Source organism: Melospiza georgiana, chromosome 2 (assembly GCF_028018845.1).
Source record: "Melospiza georgiana isolate bMelGeo1 chromosome 2, bMelGeo1.pri, whole genome shotgun sequence".
Taxonomy (NCBI): Eukaryota; Metazoa; Chordata; class Aves; order Passeriformes; family Passerellidae; genus Melospiza; species Melospiza georgiana.
The window spans coordinates 14,790,499-14,813,363 of record NC_080431.1 but is presented as its reverse complement, the minus strand read 5'-3'; the positions used below and the strand labels follow the sequence as shown (position 1 = coordinate 14,813,363).

The 22,865-nt window shown below is 45.5% G+C and overlaps 1 protein-coding gene across 1 annotated transcript in view; it reads right to left on the bottom strand.

Annotated features, from left to right (window-relative positions):
• The window catches only part of MOGAT2 (monoacylglycerol O-acyltransferase 2), a 28,179-nt gene extending 5,532 nt beyond the window's left edge, over window positions 1-22,647 (bottom strand). Inside the window, exons 1-2 of the mRNA XM_058018355.1 lie at window positions 22,554-22,647; window positions 11,642-11,820 (exon numbers count right to left, since the gene is read on the bottom strand). Of these exons, the coding sequence (XP_057874338.1) occupies window positions 11,642-11,820; window positions 22,554-22,647 (273 nt within the window). The remainder of the gene's footprint in view (window positions 1-11,641; window positions 11,821-22,553) is intronic.
• Window positions 22,648-22,865: the final 218 nt, after the last annotated feature.

The window sequence follows — 22,865 nt, the reverse complement described above, 5'->3', positions numbered from 1 at the left end:
CCCTGAAACTCTTCAAAAATATGTAGATGTGGCACTTGGGGACATGATTAAGGGGCATTTGCAATAGTGCTGGGAACAGTTGGACTCAATGGTCTCAGAGGGCTTTTCCAACCTGAGCAATTCTGTGATTCTGTTACCACAGAGTCACCATGCCTATCCAGACAACTCAAAGGCATTTGTGCTCAAGAGCAACCAGAGCCCTATGCATTTAAGTGTCACCACTCCAAGTACCCTGATTCCATCTGCACTCAGGGTGCAGTTAATGGTGCGTGTGTTTTCCTAGAAGCTGCCAGAACTGCAGGTTAATAATGAGAGTATATTTTACTTTCTTCCATCGTGACTCATTTTCCACCTGTCTGAAAGCACTGTTGACTGTACATGTGCCCATTCAAGCTGCTCCTAATGAGGGGAATGGACAAACCAAGTCCCACTACTGCCCAGGAAGAGAGGCAGATGGCTGAATCGCTAAGTGCCCACCATTTGCTCTTTTTTGAGTAATCTCAGCCTGCATCAATGTTTCTGCATTCATCCTCAGCTTCCAAACAACGCTTCATCTCCAAGTGATTTATAAGCAGGGAAGCAAGATGTTCAGGCGTGTTAGAAACTGCTAAATTTCTGTCTCTGTGCGTGCAGGGAGACACAAGAGGGCAGCCACTGAGCGGTCAAATTGCCTCAATGGGAGAGCTAAGACACCACACATCTGTAAAAACACTCCCTAAGAAACATCCAGCTGCTGTCTCGGTGCTCATCCCAATGAAAGAGGAGGGAGAACAGGAAGGAAAGAACAAAGGTTAGTGCTTGGAGTGATAAGACAAGGGAGAATGGTTTTAAACTAAGAGAGGGATAATTAAAACTAGCTATGAGGAAGAAATTTTTTATTATAAAATTAGTGAGGCCCTGGCACAGGTTGCCCAGAGAGGCTATGGCTTCCCCATTCTTGGAGGTGTTCATGGCCAGGGTGGATGGGGCTTGGAGCAATCTGGTCTAGTGGAAGGTGTCCTTGTTCCAACAAGGATCAGTTTTAAGGCCCCTTCCAACCCAAACCATTTTGTGATTCTGCGGTAAGATGTGGGCAACTGGCTCTGGGCAGCCCTGCTTGAGCAGTGGGTTGGGCATGTTGACTTCTAGAGTTCTCTTCCAAAGTCACCCAGTCTTTGAATCTGTGATTTTTGACGCCCTGCTCTAAGCCATGGGCAGCTGGAGGGTAGCAGCTGAGTCCCTCAAGTGTTGGTGGATCTGGGTGATGTTTCTGCAAGTGCTGTCCCCTGCAGTAGCCCTGAGGAAAGAAGGTCCTCGTTTTGTCACAGAGCCTTCTCACATTGGGATGATTTGGCCAAAACTCACTGAGAAACCAAAGAGCTTGTACAAGACTGAGAAGGAAATCTGTAGCAGAGGAGAGACTTAGGCAAAGTCTCTAGATACCATAGGTCTAGACTCTACACTATCCTTTTCCTCTGGAAACTCTTCAATAGAGGAACTCCATCTTCCCTTCTGGATTGTTCCCACTGTCTCACTCCTTCCTATAGTAAATCAAAGGCAACTCTGACGAAGGGGAGAGGGAATGATGCATCTGACTCCATCATCAGAAGGCTAATGATTTACTTTATTATACTATACTATGTACATTTCATCTAAACTGAATCTGCCCTGCACTCACTCTTGCTCACAACTGCCCAGAACTGCACTCATCTCATCTCCAATTCTCTCGTGACTGTCCCGTGACAGTCTGACACACACACACACACACACACACACACACACACACACACACACACACTTCTTGGCCCTAAAAGGCCAAGTGAACAAAACATCCTCACTTTGGGTAAACAATCTCCATATTGCATTCTACTTTAGCACAACACAGGCACAGCAAGGGAGATAAGAATTGTGCTTTCCTTCTTCTCTGCTTGTCTCACAGCTTCTCTCTCTTCAGGAGGGCATGTGAATACCACACCTTCCCCCTCCACCTGGCAGAGGTCAGTCTCCATTCCCAAACTTCCAGGAAGGTTAATAATGTGACTCTGCACAGTCTCCCCCTCCTGCTGTCCAGCCAAACTGCCTAAGGGAACTGGGTTTGAGGTGCCCAAGGAGTGGGACTATCCTCCATCCTGCCTCAAATGAGTTGTCTTTTCCACACCCTCTGGATGGCATTCACAATTCCAGTCTTTATGAGTGAACTGAACATTTAATAATTGTCAAAGTACTTAAGAGTCCAAACAAGCTGGTGTGTGCACGAGCATGAGAAAACCCAGGGTTTTTCTGGTGAAATAAGAGCAGTTTCTCATCTCAGAGGTGTCTGAGGAATGCCAAGTTAATGTGTCTGACCTGTGGTCTGGAAGCAGCTGTTAGCAGCTCAGGGTTGTGCTCTCCAAGCTGAGCCATGGGTTTGTTGACTTCCCTGAGATTCCCTTTGGCATGGTCAGGATGCCTTGGCTGCTGACAGCACTAATGATTCATACTCAAAAGTGTTATGAAGCCCTCTGGATCCCAGGTGTGGGATGATCTTGGCCTTCCTAACAAATAAAATTGTTTAGGATGGAAAAGCCCTCTAAGATCATGGAGTCCAAATGCTCCCCCAGCACTGCCAAGACCACCACTAATCCATGTCCCCAGCTGCCATATCCACATTAACATCCCGAATAGGAGACCTGATCAGGAAGCTCCTGGCTTCTTCATTTAAAGTCTCCCAAACTGAGTTGCTACTGCTTTTCTATCCTTCTCTGGTCCCAAACTCTGTTTCCATGGATGTCATAGTCAGTAATCTGCTCTTAAGTAGGATAAACCTTTCAACTTTGTACTAAACAAATCCTCATGTCTGTAGCTGTCCACGGACACCTCCCAAAATCATCTCTTGCAGGATGGAACATGCAGCCAGTTTCTCTGTAAGAAGCCCAACAAAGATATCCAGGAAACCCAACCAGATCTGAAGAAGGATAAATTGTGCCAAACTGAGAAGAAGCAGGTCACCCACCCAAGGGTGTCTGGATGGGAGACCAAAGGAAGGGCAAGTTTCTGAGTACCACCAGTAGCTGCTGAGCAGGATGGGTTTCAGCTCCCAGCAATGGTGAGAGTTTGAGAGGTGCAGTAGGAAACAGTGAGATCTTGGAGCCCTGGGGTTTTCTCCTGGTGCCACAGTGTCAGGTCAGAGCTGCATTTGCAGCAAATATTGGAGAACCTGACCAGCCAAGTGGATTTAAATTGAGTTTGGATGGGACTTCACCACCCTCACTCCCAAAGCGGGGTAAGGATGGAAGCTCCAAATTGCTCAAGTCCTCCCTTCCTCTTGTAAGGCTTCCTTTATCCAGTGGATTAGCAGTGCAAACGGTGGGACATAGTCCTCCAGTGGATCTCAGCCATTGCCCCCCTTGTAGTGGTTTTAGTTCACCAATTTCAGATTTTCCCAATTTTGAGATTTTCCTGGCCAATTCACGAAAGAGTGTGGCAGGTTTGGTGCTGGTCAATCACCAGTGCACTCATTTCCTGCTGTGAGACAGGATTAGGAGAAAGGCAAAGCAGGCTCCAAACTTCAAAAGGGTGTAAACAAAATTTTATTAAAAGTAACTAAAAGAAAAAGGTAGTAAGAATCAAAACAAACCCTTCAGAACACTTCTCCTCCCCCCACCTTTTCCTTCCCACTGACAATGTAAAGAAACAAAACCTAAAATTTCCAGTCAGTTTACCACCTCTAAAATAGTCTTTCTGCAGAAGCCCTTCCCATTGCCACAAAGCCTTCCCACAGCTTGTGAATGGGCCATGTTGACTTATGGGGTATTGTTTTAAAGATTAGTTATTCAAAGGCAAAAGTTCTCATTATCTATCTCTAAAATAATCTTCATCCCTGAGAACAGAGATCTTCTTTTCCTGGCAACATCAGACTACTCTTATCTCTTTCTCTGTTCAAACTTCTCATGGGATCACAACTGCTCTCACATCTGCTTTAGCATGGAGGCCTTTGCTCAATATCAATTTGAACCCTTCATCTCCCCATAGGCATTATAGGGAAAAAGAGTCTTTTTCTCCATAACTTAGAAGAGGATTTCAGCCCCAAGACCAAGGCATCTCCTCATCCCTCCCATCTGTGACTATAACAGTGAAAAGCAGCTCGAGAAAGGAAGATGAACATCAACTCAAGGATTAATAGTTTCGACCAAGGGAAGCTGGACATCACTGTTATGAGATTTATAGTCCTTGCAATCAAAAGGTGGACCCACATCTGGGGAGCTGGACCTCACCAGATGGGATACTTCTTCCTTCTTTCGGAAATTGGACCGTCACCACGTGGGATACTCCTTTCTGTGATGCATCCTAAGAAAAACTAAATCACAATAGTGTATAGAATTGTGATGTAAAAATTGGGAATAGAAACTGCTGATGAGTAAAAATTGGGAATAGAAACTGCTGAGAAAGCTTATGAGTACCCCTATATATACCTGTAAGCCCCAACTATCGGTGTGCAGTTGGAGGGGAAACTTTCCCCACTGTACCCAGCACTGTATTGCTCATACTTTGCCATATTAATTAATAAATGGATTGCTGCTTGAATATTGGCCTAGTAAAGCTTCTCATTTATAACAGGGGGATTCTCCTTCCCCCTGCCCGATGGTTGCAGACAACTCCCATGGGATAAAATCCCAGCACCGACCCGGGGCTGCTCCCAGGGCCCGACGGGCTCGGCTGGGCCCCGGGCTGAGGTGGGTGCGTAGCCAGCAGCCAGATGTTAGCAAGGCCAGCTCCATCCGGCCCAGAGCACCCCCCTCTCCCTACTTGGAAGCCGATGTGGGAAGAGGGGGAGCCAGCAGGCGGCACGGGGAAAGGGGGCCCAGCCCCGCGGCAGGGCTGGCCTGGGCCGGGACAGGGCCCAGTGGGCCTGGGGCGTGCCCCCTTCTTGCCGGCCAGGAAAGAAGGAGAAAGTTCCTGGGTTTCTTTGGTCTTTAACATATGTTTTTCACAGAGGTGTGTCCAGCTTCTCAGTGATTCAACAAACTGTCCCCAAATTCCTCCCATGTCAAACTATGACGCCCCTCTTAAGGACACTCCAGAACAGAAAAGAGAGGGCCAACACATGGAACAGAGAAGTCCCTCAGAAAAGGATAGCATGGGGGCTTTGGGCCATTTGGCCATGCTTTGCTTTTTCCCTGACAATCTCTCTTCCAGCCAACAGAAGGAAGCAAAGGAACAGTCAAAACTTCTGGAAATCAGAAATTGTATTTGATGTCATGGGCCGTGGCACAAGTCCTGAGTTGCAAATAATACCATTCTTCTGTGAAAAGAAAGGAAACATTCCTGGCAGGAATTGGTTCACATGAACTGAAACTGTCCCCTCTACAGTGCCTTGCAATTCCCGAGAACTGCAACACACTCAAATAACCTCCGTCAGTGTTTGTGCCATTGTGAAATATGTTATACAATAATTTGTGCTAAAGGAAATTGAAACCACAGCATCTTGTGTACCAAGCCAGTGTCCGGCAAATAAACCATGGAGATTCAAACACCAAGAGGACACTGTCTCCTGGGATGTATGTTTCAGGGGATTTTTTCATCTGACAAGACCCCAGCAGGAGGCATTTGATAGGCATCATCAGAAGTTTATGCCAGGAAGTTTTCACCTGACAGGATTCCAGGAATTATCCACCAGTTCCGGGAAACGGCAGCAAGAAAGAAAAACTAGGATAATATGCTAAAATATGCTAAAGAAGAGCCCCTTTCCAGAGCCCAAAACACTCTATAAAACGGATCCCTTTGAAATGACACTTTAGAGACCCACAGGGACTTTGGTGCAATAGAGGCCAAATCCTAAGTCTCCCCGACTCTGATCACCTGGCTCAGATTCAATTCACTTGTGGCTTTTTCCGAGTTTATACTCTGATAATTTAATAAATTTCCTTAATTGTTAAATTGGAGTATTCATTTATAGCACCATGATGAGAATGAATGAATCATGGGATGAAGTCTTCCCAAATTACAGTTTCAAAGGTTTAACGAATTCTCCAGTAACTCATTTCAGTTATGCTAACAAAAGCCAGTAACACCAGCAAGACCACAAGCACAGTGACAGAGGTTTCTGCAGACAGCAAGGTCCACCTGGCACTTAGATATAACCCCAAGGCTTGTAAGAAATATCAAGGAGAAAACAGCGTGGCAAAGACCACAGGGACCTTTCCTGTACAGCATGTTCTTTCCAGGCTGCCCTGAATAAAGCTGGCATGATTATCCCTACTGGGGTGCTCTGAGTGACAACCGTAGTTGAAAACAAAATATGTCCCTGTCTTGATTTAAAAGACAAATGTCCGCCAAGGAAGGTAGGAACCTTCCTGGAACGGGAAGAAAACACCCCTCACTCCAAATTATTGTAATTTGAAAATTACATGGCTTTCAAGGAAAAAAAAGAAAAAAATAGAAAAAGGAGTAACAGTTCGCTGCCCGCTCTTGAGAGGCCGAGAGAGGGAGCCATGATCCCCTCAGCCGGCGCCGGGAGGGAAGGAAGGAAAGAAGGAAGGAAATTGCTCCTTTTGCAAACTCAGGGGCATCGTTCGGCCTCAGCACTACAAGGAGCAGCTGGCAGAAGCAGGGGAAGCAGGCAGATTCGACCGCAGTGCCGAACTGCTGCGTAGCAAAACCCTGGAGCCGAGGACACCAAGTCCCTTAATGCCTTTATGGAAGGAGGACAGGAAGGTCGGACCCACCCGCAGCAAGTCTCAGGTCCCAGATCACAATTTGTGGTGGGTGGCATCACGCCACAACTCCCAAAAAATGCTGAACAGAAAAGCCCATGTCCTCAGCCAAAAACTCCCCATCCCCACAAAAACTCTACTGGAATGCCAGGAGACTTCCTTTTGTGCCTTGATGGCTAACTGTTCACCCAAAAAGCCACTCCTACCTTTCCAGCGTCTCCCTGATAACAAAGGGAAGAAATTAACTGAGAAACCTGAAAACCCACAACAGTCCTCAAAATTATCTGAGACCTTAATTTGCTAGAACGGACTCATAACCCAAGCTGTGTGATCCAAAGGTGAGATGTCTTGCCTAAGCCAAGCATCCAGCCCCAATTTTCAGTCAGCAAGATGGTGACTTCTGCTTGAGGACCGTGGTAAAAATAGATATTGTCAAGCTTATGCTTACACTTTTCCCATTCCACCTTCCTCATCTGAGATTACCAAAGCACCATGGATGTATGAGGGAGGATGGGATGAGACTGGTGTGAAAAAGCAGTGATGTCCGTTCTCTTGGCATGGGGACAGAATTTGTTTTTTCTGTTAAGCTGGGTGTATCCTTCATTGTAAAGACGCACTGATAAATGATGAGCAAGGGATTTTGAAAATGAAGATAGGGTTTGGGCAGCAGCAGACAGATTACAGACTGCTTTTTGAACATAGCATGGATAAAGCAGTCCACTGCATCCAAAATCACTCTGTAGGCAACATCAACACAGCAGGCATCACAGGTTATCTATTCAGACATACTCTAGCTCAAACAGATTAATTTTAAACTTTTTGGTATATTTTCCATATTATAATGCAGCTGAGCTCAGTCATGTATTGGAATTGAAGAATCATAGATTTGTTTAGGTCATAAAAGCCCTCTAAGACCATCAAGTCCAATCATTACCCCAGCACTGTCAAGGCCACCACTAAACCATGTTTCAAAGTGCCACATCTACATGATTTTGAAACAGTTCCAGGCACACTGAAGGACTATAATAAGAGTATATTTAAAAATAAATAAATTAATAAATAAATAAACAAACAGATTAGACTATGTTTAAAATGCTGGGAAATTAAGCAGAAATATTTCCCTGGGCAATGCATTGGATCTTGACTTGATTTCTCACTCATCCCACTCTTCAAAATGCTCAAGCTCATTTGGGTCCTGCCTAACTGATTCTCAAATCATTAATTAAATTGCAGTCAGTTCCAAGGGAGATAAATGCAGCACCAAAGTGGTACTTGTGCAGGGGTGGTATCAGCAGAAGGTGTGCCTTGCACACACTGCAGTGGCCTGGCTCAGCTCAGCACTGGCAGGCTCCGTGTACTGCAGCACACTGCAGATTCACACTGCCCAGAAAACAGATGCTCATCCCAACCTCTCTATGCTTCCATGACAGCAAACATTCACAGGGATCCCTTAAAAGCAGTGTTTAAAGCTGTTTCCTAAAATAAGACAGCAGGCAGCACTTGCTGCCTCCAAGCACTTGACCATGCTAAGTTTGCTGCTGGGATCTGGTAGGATTAGGAGTCATACTTAATCTTCCCAGAACGCCTAATTCTCCAGGGCTTAACAAACTCTGTCTGTACACAAATACAGTCCAGAGTCCTGGATATCAACCCAGCCCTTGTCCCTAGATGTCACTTCCTTGTGTCCCTTGTGCTGGGACTTTGGGCAAGTGAGGTTGTTCAGCCTGAGGAAGAAAAGGTGAGAACTTAGAGCCCCTGCCAGTGGCTTTAGCCCTGTGCTAAAGGGGCTCAAAGAGAGCTGGAGAGGGATTTTGGTCAGGGGCCTGGAGGAACACAGCAATGGGAAATGGCTTCCCACTGACGGAGAACAGGGTGAGATGGGATATTGGGCAGAAATTCTTGGCTGTGAGGATGCTGAAGCGCTGGCACAGGTTGCCCAGAGAAGCTGCGTCTGTCCCATCCCTGGAAGTTTTCAAGACCAAGCTGATCAGGGTTTGGAGCAACCTGGTGTAGTGGAAGGTGTCCCTGCCCATGGTAGGGGGGTTAGAATTGCATGATCATTGAGGTCTCTTCCAACCCAAAACATTTCATGATTCCATAATTCTATGACTGAGAAAATATTTTGGAGAAATAATAATAATAATAATAAATTGGAAAAATTACGTGATTTCTTGGTTATAATGCTCTCTATATTAAATCTCTTTTAAATTTTTCTGCAGTCCTTTTGTGTTACTTCCTCTGTTTTGTCCCAGAGAAGTGGGGAGGAAGGCTCCATGGAGCCCTCTGGGCCCCCACCGAGGGAGCTGCAGCCAAACCCCATACCATGCTCCCTCTGCTGGTGCTAGTGTCCTCATGCCAGGAAGGATAGACACGGAACACAGTGAGGCGTTCAGGAGTGGGGTTCCATGTTCTTTAGAAAGGAGCAGGAGAAGGGTCACTGCTGGGCTGAGCTCGCACCAAAATTTCAGCAGAGAGGCTGGTCCAGCACTTCACTAAGTGGTGGCTTACAGCCACAAATAATTTACAGAATATATATTGCATATAATTACTGCAGTCACATTTAATTTAATTACTTTATGGTTCGGGTTGCAATGTGATAAATAACATAGAAAATAGAAAATTTCAGTTCCTTAGAAGTTGCTGAATAGAGCTTAAAGACTAACTACAAACAAAGATAAAAGGATGTAAAGGTATGCACACTGGGTGATAAATGTTGCTTACCAGTAGAAGAACAGATAAAGAGGGCTACAGTGTTTTTTTTGCAAGTTAGGTAACAAGAAGCAACAGCACATGTCCAAAGAAAAAGTTCAAGGAGAGGTCACATTTAAAATTGAAATATTCACTGAATAGGATCACCAGAGATCCCTTTAGAGGACCTTCCAGGAACATAAAATGATTTCTAGTAGGAGGAAGTTGCATGCAAATTAGTTCTAGGAAAAGTGATGTTTATGTATTAGCTAGGAGACACACTTTAATGAATATATATGATTATAATGTTGTAAAGCCTCACCAAACACACAGGATTAAACAAGACATCCTTGCAATGTGTCCTGCACAGGTAAAGAATGCCTGCTTTCTAACACTTCAAATTGTATTAGAAAGTTTATTTCCTGGCTGATTTCTGTATCAAAGGGACCTTAAAATTCCATTCCCTGCCATGGGAATGGACACCTTCCACTAGACTGGATTGCTCCAAGCCCCGTCCAACCTGGCCCTGGACACTTTCAGGGATGGGGCAGCCAAAGCTTCTCTGGGCAACCTGTGCCACAGCCTCACCACCCTCACAGCCAAGAATTTTTTTCCTGATATCCCATCTAAATCTACTCTCTTACAGTTTGAAACTGTTCCCCCTTGTTTCATCACTATAGTTCCTGATGAACAGTGTCTCTCCATCTTCCTTGTAGGGCCCCTCAGATGCTGGAAGGTGCTGTGTGATGTCCTCACAGCATTCTCCAGGATAAACAGCCCCAACTTTCTCAGCTGTCTCCAGTGGCAGGTGCTCCAGTCCCCTCACTGACTTTGTGGCCTCCTCTGGACTTGCCCCAGAAGTGCCACTTAACGTTCTTAAGATGGAGGCTCCAGAACTGTGCACAGTATTCCAGGTGTGATCTCATGAGAACAAAAAGAGGGTTATTTCTGTTTAAGCAGCAAAGCTGATGGGCATGTCATCTCTGGTCCTCACTTTGCTCTGGCCCCCCTAATCCTTATCCCAGGCCCTACTCCATTCAGGATGGACTCATCCCAGGCCCTACTCCATGCAGGATGGACTCTTAGGCCGGGTTCTTATTTTTTCCTTTAGGCTGGTGTGTTTTTTGGCTTTTTGGGCTCCCAAATTCTTTATCCTGGACTGCAGCGCTCAGCTTCTGACTCCAGATGATCTCTGACCAGCTGGGTGCATCCCATCTGAGTTCTCTCAACAGGCAATGTATTCCTAAAGGAATTATCTTAGAAATTCCCATTGCCTGGTCTATCCTTGAAGCTCTCTTCCTTGCACAACCCATGAGCTCTTCTCCTGCATTGCTCAGATTTGTTCCAACTTGTGACAGGTCTGAGGCAGGATTGCTGCTCCTCCATGTAGGAAAGACATTCTGTGCTGTCCTTGTGAGCTTGCAAAGGCCTTCTGAAGATAAGGAAAGCCCTGTATCTCTCCTGAGGAAGACACCAATGTTGTCACCGTGGAGATGTGATGAAGGAGAGAAAGTTAAGAGATACGGATTCTAGCTCAGTGGGCTCCCTGATCACCCACTGAGAACTTTGTTTCTTTCTTATAACCAATAGACAGTGAATGTGTATGTTGAGTGAATGTAAATATCTTGAAAAAGTATAAAAGCAACATGTTGCTATAATAAATCTCTCTTGCACGCTTCTGAGGGAGTTGTGGTACTTTGTGCTGTGTCATGCTCTGTAACGACAGCTCCGTGCATCCATACCATGACAAGGGGACACCAGATAAAAGAATAAGGGCAAAGGCCACTCACACACATTAAGTAAATCAGGGAATGTCACAGAAGTCCTTCTCAAGAGAACAGCAGTTCTCTGAGACTGCCCAGTTCACCCCCAGCTTTACCCATCCATCCCCCTCCTCAGCAAAATGGGATACTGACATTGCAGACCATCCAAGAACTCTTGGATTTTGGTTAAAACTTGGCCCTATGCCCACTGGGTAAATTCTGAGCAACCTGAAGGGCAGGAATGTTGCAATATAGACATGGAAAACGAAGGTCAGATTTCCCTAGCAGCTGGAATGCAGCAAGATTAAATAGGTATGGAAAAGCCAGGTGATTGAAGCTTGCGGTTTGTAAAAATGGCAATCCCCGTTTGTTACTGTGTCTTTGAGTAATCTGGGAGCTGGAAAGGTTATCCTTCAACACCAAGCTCCCAGTGCCCCCCCACCCCCAGACTGTATCCAGACTCCAAGGACAAAGCTGGTCCCTGGAACGCCGAAGGGCCGACGGACCGGTGGCACTTACCGTGACGGGGAAATAGTCCCTCATGTACCTCCAAACGGCGCAGTTCCGGAAGACGTGGATCCGCCGCCCGCCCTTGCTGGGCTTCTCCCTGTCTATGAACCACCATGCAGCATAGAGGGCACTGACCAGCCAAAAACGAGTGAAGAGGAGGCCGATGAAGATGGCAGTAGAGCACTGTGCTGAAAGAAAAGCCAGCAGTGACTTGATAGTTGGATTAGGTGGATTTTGGGAGGAATGGTTCGTTTGGAGAGGCATTTTGGTCCTGGGATGGAGCCTCCACTGGGCTTGCTGCTGAATTTGTCAGTGTGAAGGCACCTCTGATGCAGATGTGGTTTCTTTTCTGTCTGCCCCAGGGACATGAAAAGACACCAAGCACCTCCCTTGTAGCAACCACCAATTTCTCCAAAGGCCACCACATCCCTCTCTTCCCAAAATGCTGATGAATCTCACTCCATTCACAGTGTTCTTATGGATCAGCTCTCTATCCCTCTGCTGTCTTGCTTTTCTCTGGAGTCAGACTGATCTTTGCAACAATAATGACCTTGTTTTACCCCAGAACTCCTGTTTATACTCCCTGATGACACCTGATATTTTGCAATGGCAGCAAGAAGGGTCCTATGTCCAGTCTGTACAGCCCCCAATAGCTTTATCTTGAGCTAATGATTCCCCATTTTAGTTGTGTCCATGGTATATATCCATAGATAAGATTTTACTCTTTAGTGAGTTTTATGTTACTGATTTTGGACCCTTTCCTCTACTTCTAATCTTGGACTCCAGAAGATTTTCAGTTCTTTCAGCTTGGTGTCATAATGGATTTTATAAGAATGCTCTATTTCATTCTCTATGACTTCCATGACTTGGGACCTTGTCCAGTTAGTGCCAGGTTTGACCTCTACCTCCCACCTCCCTTATACCCTGTGTTTTGGCATAGAAACAAGAGAACAAAAGCATTTGTGCAAACCAACATCACTTGGTACATAAATTCCCACCCAAGCCCAACACTGTGTGTCTGCAGATCCTGGAAAGTGATGATGGCCACCAAGCTGCCACCTGGCAAAGCAGATGTGTGCCCGGGAAGAGCTGTGTCCTCTCCATCTGTCCCTCTGGAACCCTTGGTATTGCTTTTGAAGGGAAAGACTGAGCTGAAGAAAACCCAAATATTCATCCAAGTCCTTTGCCTTCCCCAGCTCATGGGTTACATAATGTTTTGTATACTTTGCTCTACTTTGGGTCTTCATTTCAGATCTTCCACCCAGGGCTGGAACATATGAGGATGGAGATGCCTGGCTCAGCTTCAGCTTCAGCTGTGATATAGATGCATCCACACCCTCATGCTCTGAGACATCTCGTCCACCTTTGGGAGCCACCTGATAGCTGCTCTCTCCACCTCCTCTCCGCTAAGGCCTGTCAGAGACATGGAATAGGGTGCTCTCATCTAAGACCTTCATGTACCTCCTTGTTTGCTTTCACTTAAGGATAAATCAGTAGATCATATTTGTAGCATTTTTTTTCGTGATAAGTCACCCTGATAACAAAACTTTGCATGAAAAAAGTAAATTCTTGTCCTTTTTTAGAACACTGTCATGATGGTACCAATAATTCCTATGGGGGAAAAAAGTGCAATAATCTAACAGGATCCTAAATCTCCTGAAAGCTGAAATAGGATTGCACGTCTTCCTGTAAGCAGAGACACTGCAGCAAGCTCCTGGGTAGGCACTGAGAATTTTGCAGTGGGAAAAAAACTGCAGCTCTTGGCAAAGCAGGAGGTCGAACCTGTACTGCATCACACAGGTCAGAAAGAACCACTGCTCACACCTGGTGCCATGCTTTTAATGGAATCATAAAAGTCCCCCCAAATCTGGCCTTGGACACTTCCAAGGATGTGGCAGTCACAGTTTCTCTGGGCAACCCGTGCCAGGGCCTCACCACCATCACAGCCAAGAATTTCTTCCCAATATCCCATCTAACCCTGCCCTCTGGCAGCAGGAAGCTATTCCCATTGTCCTGTCCCTCCAGGCCCTTGTCCAAAATCCCTCTCCAGCTCCCTTGGAGGCCCTATAGCACTGGAAGAGACTCTAAGGTCTGCCCAGAGCCTTCCCTTCTCCAGGCTGAACACCCTCAGCTCTCCCAGCCTGTCTCCAGAGCAGAGGAGCTCCAGCCCTTGGAGCAGCTCTGTGGCCTCCTCTGGACCTGCTCCAACTGGAGTCTCAGAAAAGTGGAAGGGATTGAGGGAATTCCTCCCTCAACCTACTGCTCACACTTTGTTTCCAAATGCCACAGACACAGACTTTGTAATTCTCAAGAGCTGCATAGAACATGAGCTGCAGCTCCAGGGTCCACATGATAAACAAACACAATTTTACTCCACCTAGGAGCCTGGTCATCAGGTCTGCTGCGAAACTACAGTGCCTAATTCTCCTTTTATCATAGTGTGCAAAGCTCAAAGTACATTCTGTAAAGTGAAGGAGTAGTTCTGGACCAAATCCATGCTTTATCTTATAATTATATAACTATTAATTTCTTCCTCAATTCATTTGCAATTCAATTTTTTTTCCCCAGAGCAAAATTTGCACTCAGTGACCTTCACTCAATTTCAAGATTTGGGATTTTTTGTCCTTTTGAAACCTTTTGGTGCTCTATGGGAAAGGGCCCCATTCCTGTCTGAGAATGGACTGTCAGTCTGAACGTTACTGTGGATGGCACCAAAGAGATAGGAACATTCCAGAAAATGGAGAGTTATATCTTCATCCAAACAAATTCCAGCCTTAGGCAGGCATTTGATTATTTATGGTCTGTAATTTGGTGAGGAGGAACAACTCCTTACCACTGTCTGGACACCAACACTTTGTGGGGCACTAGCACCAGGCTGGAAATTTTCCACAGAGCTCTATTAGTGTGTTCCAAAAGTCATGTCAGGTCCCCAGGCTAAGTCCACCACCACTGGTCCCACTGCTCAGAAGAAATGGGCAGGTTTGAGTTGCAAACAGGTTTGAGTTTGGAAACAGACAAGATCCTCATCTCCTCCTTCTGCAGGTCTGGATATGGCTCCTCCAAAACTTCACACTAATATTTTCACAAAAAATTTTGAAAGCAAATCAAATCACATCAAATTTGATCCCTTACCGTCCTGAAACAGCCTTGGAACCCCAAGAATTAGAGTTCCTGCGTTCTGTGAAATTGGGTTTTTGTGTTGATTTTAAATGCACAGATCAGGAATCAGTCTAAAAATGTTTCTCCCTATCACCCTGTGTAAAAGAATCAAACATTTTACTGCAATTATACTTTTGGCAGCCTTTCTAAATGCAGTAATGCCTCTGCCCCTGCAGCTGCCATCAGGAATGTTTTAGTTTATAAAGATTAAGCCTGAGCCTTTTAGGGTTGGAGTTTTTTAACTAAAATATTATTTTTAGGATAGGTATGTATGTGATACTTTTGATAATAATTGTATTAATTATGATACCTTTCAATTTGTGCATAGATTAATTATGAAGGCCATTAAAGGAGTGCTTTTTGTTGAAAGGAAAGGGGGAGATGTTGGGGTGTTGGGAGACACAAGACAGGTGAAGGTCTTCAGGCTTGGTTAACATAAGTGATTTGATAACAGGATGCCTTGGCAAAAGCAAATGGAACTTTGAAAATTAGACCTAGATTGCAAGAAGATTCAGACTGGTTTACCAGAAAAAGCAAATCTCATTAAACTCTGTAAGCAAGAGATGTTGTGATATGCATAAGTTTGTGTATGTGATTTTAACCTAATCACTGTAGTACAAATTACTAGGCTCCCCTAAAACAGTATATAAGCATCTGTATCCCACAATAAAATCAGATTCTGATCACCAAATCAGTCTTCCCCATCTCTCTCCATCGTCAGCATCTGGACTCCTGTGCTATAGCCTAACAGCATAGGCTAATTTGCTATAAAATGGCTTAAGCCCTTACACAGAGCTCTTTCAAGGCAGACAAGGGCTGTAAGAGCAGGGTTAAGGGCATCATGCAAGTCATTGCAGATGCATCAGTTCTGTTATCTGAAAATAGGTAAATCTGGGCTGAGAATAGCTGCTGCACTGTCTACACTGTCATGGAGAGTGGAGACTGCTTCAAACCAAAACTATGACCAAAGGGTTCCTGGCAAGAAGGAGTGTGATATGCAGGCCCTAAATCTTGCACTTTCTGATGAGTCCAGATTCAGGAAGGTTTCTCTATAGTTGTCCATGGTGAGGTTTGGCTCTGGATGAAGCATTCATAGGATGGTCCTGGACTCTGCAGTGCATCTGTTGAACAGGGGTGCAGCAACTTTTCATGGTCTAGGACCCAGCATCTCGCATCTCCATGGCTGTATGAGACTCAGCAAAGACATATCCATGTGTATTTGATGGTTTGTTTGTTTGTTTGCTTGTTTTCCCACAGGTCAACTGGTTTTCTGGGCTGGATTCTTTCAAAGAAGCTTGTAGCTTCTTTGCTTCAAAGAAGCAAAAATGAAGTGGTGTGTTTCTTATGTTGAGTTTTGCTGTGAGCTGTAAATCCCTCTCTGGACAAGAAAATGGCCATACCACAGAGAGCACAAATATGCCATGGGCTCCAAGTAAACCAAAGGAGCCACAGGTTTTAAGGCACATGGAGAACTTCTCTGGCCAAGTCTAAGCAGGAATCATGTCCCATCAAAGTGCTCCTAACTCAAAATTTGTTAATTCAGCCTGAAATAGGGAAAACTGCAGCCCACAGAAAGAGATTTTTGTCATCACAACAGCACAAAATTGAGTCAGATTCATACTGCACTTGCCAGTAGGGCTTGCAAGATCACTGCAGAATCACAGAATACATTGGGTTAGAGGGATCTTAAAGACCATCCAGCTCAACTGCCCTGCCATGGGCAGGGATAGCTCCCACTAAACCAGGTTGTTCAAAGTCCCATCCAAACTGCCCTTGAATGCCTCCAAGATGCACATTGCTGAGGTCCTCAGTGCCAGCCTGCAGTCCTGATTGTGGCCACCTACACAGATAGTGCACCCTTGGGCACAGCTGATGTGGGCAGGCTGTGGACTACACTCAGCTGCCAGGGAAGCCTGATCTTGCTGGTACCCTGTGCCCTTTGAGCCAGCCCTGATGACTCCAAGGTTCAAAGTCTGGGTGTGGTGTGCTGGGTCTGCAGAGGCAGCATGCCCAGATCTACTGGCTCTGCACTGGGTTTGTTTGCCAGGGTTCAGCTCTGCACTCATAGCTTGGCATGGTGTATCTGGATGGGTGTCCATGCCCAGTGGAGAGGAGGAAGGAGGAAGCAGTGCAGCAGGCTTGGGCACCAGCCTGCTGATTTCAGCTTTCTGCAGTAGCCTGGCTCCTCTCCATTACGAGGAGGCTCTGGTCAGTGCTCAGATCATGCACTGGGAAGGCAATAGGATCCCCACTCCACGCCCTGCAACACTTTCTTACAACCTGCACTCCTCCTCCAGCCTCTGAAATAAACAGAACCTTTTGTCTCCATGCTCTTGTCAGGATCATCCTCAAGAAAACCAGCAGTATGCACAATGCCTGCCTGTTGCAAGGGATGCTGGAGCAGAGCTCCTTGCCGGCACTGGGGCCAAGCTGCTGCCCTCACCCAGCATCCTGCAGGGATACATGAGTCCCTCCCACAGTGCGTGGCTTCTCAGGGGATGCATTTGCACAGCCATGGCAACAGCTGCCTGCAGTCAGGGCTGCTGGCATCTCTGGCCAAATGGGTGTTTCAGAAGCCCTCTTCTGGCAGCAGAAGCACAAACCTGTCTCCCAAACAAAGGAGCAGGTGACAGCTAAATCCTGCCCACAGAAAGTCTGAGCTCTGTGCCTGAGGATTGTAACAGTGCAACAAGGGGTGTTTGGCAGCTGATGGGATGAAAATAAAGGTGTCTCTTAGCATCTGGCTTATGCAGTTGTTAAACTAGGATATTTTGGTTGGAAATCTCCAGACTTAAAGAAACTTTGTAAAATGAACAAAACCAGCTGGAATTGCTTCATAAGGTTTTGTTATCACCTTTCTAGTGCCCCTCTTAAGAGCATTTCTTAACTGCTTTTGGTTTCAGATTGCATCACCAAAAGAAACCCAAAACAAACCCCAAAACAAACCAAACAAAACATGCAAAATCCCAAACCAACAAACAAACAAACAAACAAAAAAAAAACCAAAAACACACAAAAAACACCATACAACAAATCAAGTTCTTCCCGGGAAAGACGATAAGCTCTTGAAGGTCAGCCATGGGAGGATGAGTGGGTTTGGGTCTCATCCTCATTCAAAGCAAACTGCATTTCCCTGCAGGAGGTAGAGCCTGTGTTTGCAAGTAACTCCTACAACTGCAGAGGATTCCTCCCTTCTGGCCATTTGCTGTCATTCTGCTGGCTCTAGATGTTATTTCCATCTCTGGAAAGTCAAGTGCCAGTTTGCTCCCAATACCAAGAAGGGAAAAACCTCCAGTACAAATTGTTTTATTGGAAGCTCCATAAGCCCCAACTGTGTCCATGCTGAGAATGGGGATGTGCTGTTGGAGCACCTGTTAACACTGGGACCACGTCTCTACCTCATCCCAACTGAATCATGGACTGTGGAAGGAAATGCAGATGCAGGGACAGAGAAGGAATCATGGAGCACTCCAAAATGTCCCATTCTGGCCAGCTGTGTCCTAGACTGCATGGCTATTGCCAGATTTTCATCTCTCTTGCTAGGATACATTGGTGTCTCCTCCTGCCAGGTGTTCTATGGTGGCAGAAGGTTGATCACATGTGGGATCTGTTCTCCACTAGAATGTTGATCACATGTGGGATCTGTTCTTCACTAGAACATTGACCACAAGTGGGATCTCTTCTGCTCAGGGAGACCCCCAGGGTTTATAACACAAGTACACAATGGCACCAAGTATGGCTGTTTGGCGCTTCTCTTCCAAAAAAAAAAGGGCAGTTTCATCCATCCTGGTGACCAGCAATGGCCCCTGGCCTCTTGAATTGCACAAACTGGGATAAGGTATAGTTCAGAAGAGTGATACTTATGAAAGGAATGAGGGATTTGTCTTTACAAAGAAACAGTGAGTCTGCTAGTAGATAAAACTGAAATAAAAGCAACTCAAATGCCTAATTCACAACTATTTGCAATTCTTGCAAAACTTTTTAAAAGGGAAATCAGTTAGTAATCAAGGTATATGATGATCTAATTAGAGAAAAGTGGTCAATTGATGCATCCCTGGATGGAAGGAACACCCAAAAGTGAGGAAAAGATGAATGGCCACCTCAGTGAATCATGCAACACTATGGAGCAGACACCTGAAATCCCAATGTATTAATATCAGATGCCAGAGAACCTATTTATAATTTAAATTGGATAATTAGGTTACAAGCTGTCTTTGAAATAATAACCAACCAGACAGCTACAGCTCTTGACCACCTTGCTGACAAATCCACTCAGATGAGGAATGCAGTATTTCAACATCAGATGGTATTAGATTATCTGTTAGCAGAAGAAGGGAGAGTGTGAGGAAAATCAAACTGCTTTTTGCAAATAGGAAAATGGTGAAACAAATCACAAAAGGAATTAGAAAGTTAGCTCATGTACTGGTCCCAATGTGGAAAGGATGTGAATGGGACATGTGTTTGTGGCTACCTGGTGGACTATGGGTTAAACAAATGCTTTTTCCTCTTTTGTGCTATAGCAACTCTAATCTTTTTACCAGGCATGATCCCTTGCTCAGTGCAACTTATTCAACATGTGATCAAAATGATACAGGTAGTAGCCATGCCCACTGATCCAGAAATAGCTACAAAAGGACAGAAAATTATGTTGCTGCAAATAATTGCAATACCAAAAGAGATCCAGGAACAGAAAAATAGGTAAATTATAACTTAAGTTTGTAAAGACAATTACTGAGAAAATAAAACAGGAGAGATTGAAAGGAATGAGGGATTTGTCTTTACAAACAAGCTGTGGGTCTGCTAGTAGATAAAACTAGCACTGAGAGAGCTAAAAGAAACAATGGGAAAGATTCCACTGATTGATGAATGGAAGGAGATAGATTTGTCTTTACAAATAAACTGTAGGTCTGCTGATAAATAAAACTGAATACTCAGAGGTGACAGAAACAATTGGAAAAATCATAAATTCCTTAGGAATTCCACTGATTGATACAAGGAAAAAAAAGGGCCTGGGGAGAATACATTAGAAGGGTGTCTTAAGTATTAGGCATTTCAGAAGTCTGTACCTCTCAAGTACCTCAGCCAATGGGGAAAGAGAGAGGGAAATGTGCCCAGGAAATTATGATAAAAAGGAGGCTGTGTCCTTTAAAAATTTGAGAGACCCCAGGGGAATGTCTCATGGCCTCTCCCTTTATTTGAATGAAGTTACAGGACTTCTCTGTCTCCTTTTTGGACATAAACCTCTGGTGTTTGTGGAGTAATTTTCCTAACATTTAGCATAAGCCAATCCTACACCAAGAAGCATTTAAAGAGCTAAAGAGAGGATATCTGGACCAGTATTTCACACTCCTCTGGTCCATCAGATACTGGTGCAAAGGTGGCCATTCAGGCTCAGGTCTGTGGCAGATTTTGGAAGGGCCCATCTCAGAAACTGAGTGGGAGTCTGAAGCACAGCCTGTGCTTTCTGTGCAGGTATAGTTCTGGAGATGTTTGTGTACAAAGATCTGCTGTGTTTTGAGCTAGTCAGCAGCTGTCCTGCCCCAGCAAAGGAGGAGATTTACACACACTCCATCTGAGATTCACAACTGGCATAAAAATGGGAAGCTCTGTGATGTTACCTTTCATCTTGGCTCCTGATGGGCTGTAAATGGCCCCAGATATTTTATACAGATAACCTACCCTCTGATAGTTTTATTTCCATAAAACTAGGAAACACTGCCATGTTCCAGCCTGATGGGCTGTAGATGTCCCCAGGCAGTTTTTCCACTCCACTGATAATGTGCCTCTGTGTCTCCCATCATCATTTCCCTGTGCATCCCATCCAAAACAGCACCTGTGTCATTTCCATCAGCACCTGATGCCCTCCACCAGGCAGTGACTTTGTCTGTGTCTCAGTCTGCTGATGTGTCTTTTCCTCAAACTGTTTCGGTTTTCTTGGAAAAATGACCTTCTAGAATGTGCAGGGGCATCTGTAAAAAGTGAAGTGTCTGTTCCCAGGGCTAAACAAGCAGAGTCACCAATATTCCTCCTATGGTACCATTCCTCAAGCATAGTAATTCAATTTCTCATTCCTAACACCAAGCAGACCAACACCTTAAACCACGAAAACTCTAAACCTAAAGAGCAAGAGAAGCAGAAAACCCTACCCGGTTTAGATGCTGCAAAAGACCTGTAAATATTCCCATGCATAGGCAAGCAGCCATGCACTTCCTTAGTGCCACCCTGCTCTGATCAGGTGGTGAGAAAAAGCCAAAAATGCTGGCACAGATTGCTCAAATAAGTTGTGGCTGCCCCATCCCTGGGGCCCTGTTCAAGGCCATGTTGGAATGGGGCTTGGAGCAACCCACAACCCACTCTAGTGAAGTGTCCTTGCCCGTGGCAGGGAGTGCAACAGGATGATCTTTAAGGTCTCTGTCAACCCAAACCACTCTGTGATTGTATGATCGTGCTAAAGGCACCATGGTGTTGTACAAAGCAGGGCAACACCAATATTTTGCAGCCTCCAAAACCACCAGTGACTTTGAGCAGAGCCCCACGCAGTGGTTCCTGGTCAAGCACCCCCTGTGCAACAATAACCAGGATGTTTTGGAAGCTGATTAATAAGGTACCTGATAAACCTTCTTCTCCTGGCATCCTCACATCAAGCCAGGGCAACTTTCAGTCAAACCTAAGCTATTGGAGACCATCCAGGGACACTTTTGATGGCTTCTCCTGCACTTTGTGATGGCATGAAGAGCAAGATGACTGACAATGACCATGGGAGCAGATGCTTCTGTCTCTGCAGGATCCAATGACAAAGGTGGACTGCCTTCCTTTCTCACACCACCAGCTGACATCTCATCACCTGCTGTCTGTGCACATTCTCCCCCACACCCTTTACACACATATCCACCAGTTCTTTTAGGAAATAATGCTATGGCATTGTGAGAACAGCACAGCAAAGCTCAGGGCAAGACCTTATGGGAGTGCACTGTGGGTTTATTCAGGGAAAACACCCTGCAGTGGTAGCCATCACAAAGGCAGGCACCTAACTCCTTGGTAATCACTGATGAGAGTCAGAGGAAGGGGATGGCAGCTCATCCCATTGCTCCCGGGAGATCGCTGACAAAAGCTGGGATGAAGTGAAAAGGAGGAATAAAATCAGGTAGGAGCCCCACATCTTCGTAGGAGCATTTTCCCTCCATTTTATAGGAATGGAGATGCCCTGGGCTAAAGGCAGGTGAGACTCCATCTCCAAAGGCAGAGCCAGACCACACTTGCAGCTCCCTCTGTGCAGAGTGCTCAGCTCCACAGTGCCCCAGGGAGATGCAGGAAAGCTCCATTTGCTCTGCCTCTTCCAGGCACTCCCTCTGCTCTGCAGGACATGTCCTGGCACCAATCCCTCCCATGGCTAACATCTATCACCAGGCACAAGAGAATATGACAACACTGCAGGTGACAATTTAAAGGGGAGTTTTAGTGGCCTCTCACATCTTAAATCATTTTATGATCATGCACAGCTTCTTCCTGGTGGGTTCACAGGGTTCAACCTGGGGTGTTCTCGTTTTCATTGCCAAACTTGCTTATGGTTCATGTATGTTGTGAGAGTGTTTTGAGGCCAAGTGGGACAGGAGCCAAAGCAAATCCATATCAGAGTGCTGCAGAAAAATGTAGGGGATTGTAACTGGATGATCTTTAAGGTCCCTTCCAACCCAAACCATACTGCAGTTCTATGGAAAGCTTCTCTGGTTTCTCAGCAAAAGGAAAGAGAGATATCTCTTACCTAGACCCAGGAAGCTGTAGACCCATTGAGCCACTGCTGCTGTCTGAAGCCTTCTCTGAAGCGGCACAGACCGCGGAGCAAACTCAATTTTCATCTTGGCCTCTGCATGCACGGCTCGCAAGGAGAAGGAAGCAAGTGGTGAATGCAAAGTGCAAAGTCAATATCTGCCCAGTGTTACAGTAGAAGGGATTGTGCAACATCCTCACAGTGGTGGCTGCACTCAGCACCATTCCATACAGGGAGCAGAGGGAGGTGTCATGGACTTTATACCATCATGACTCACAACATTGTTCGATGGTGACAATTTCATCC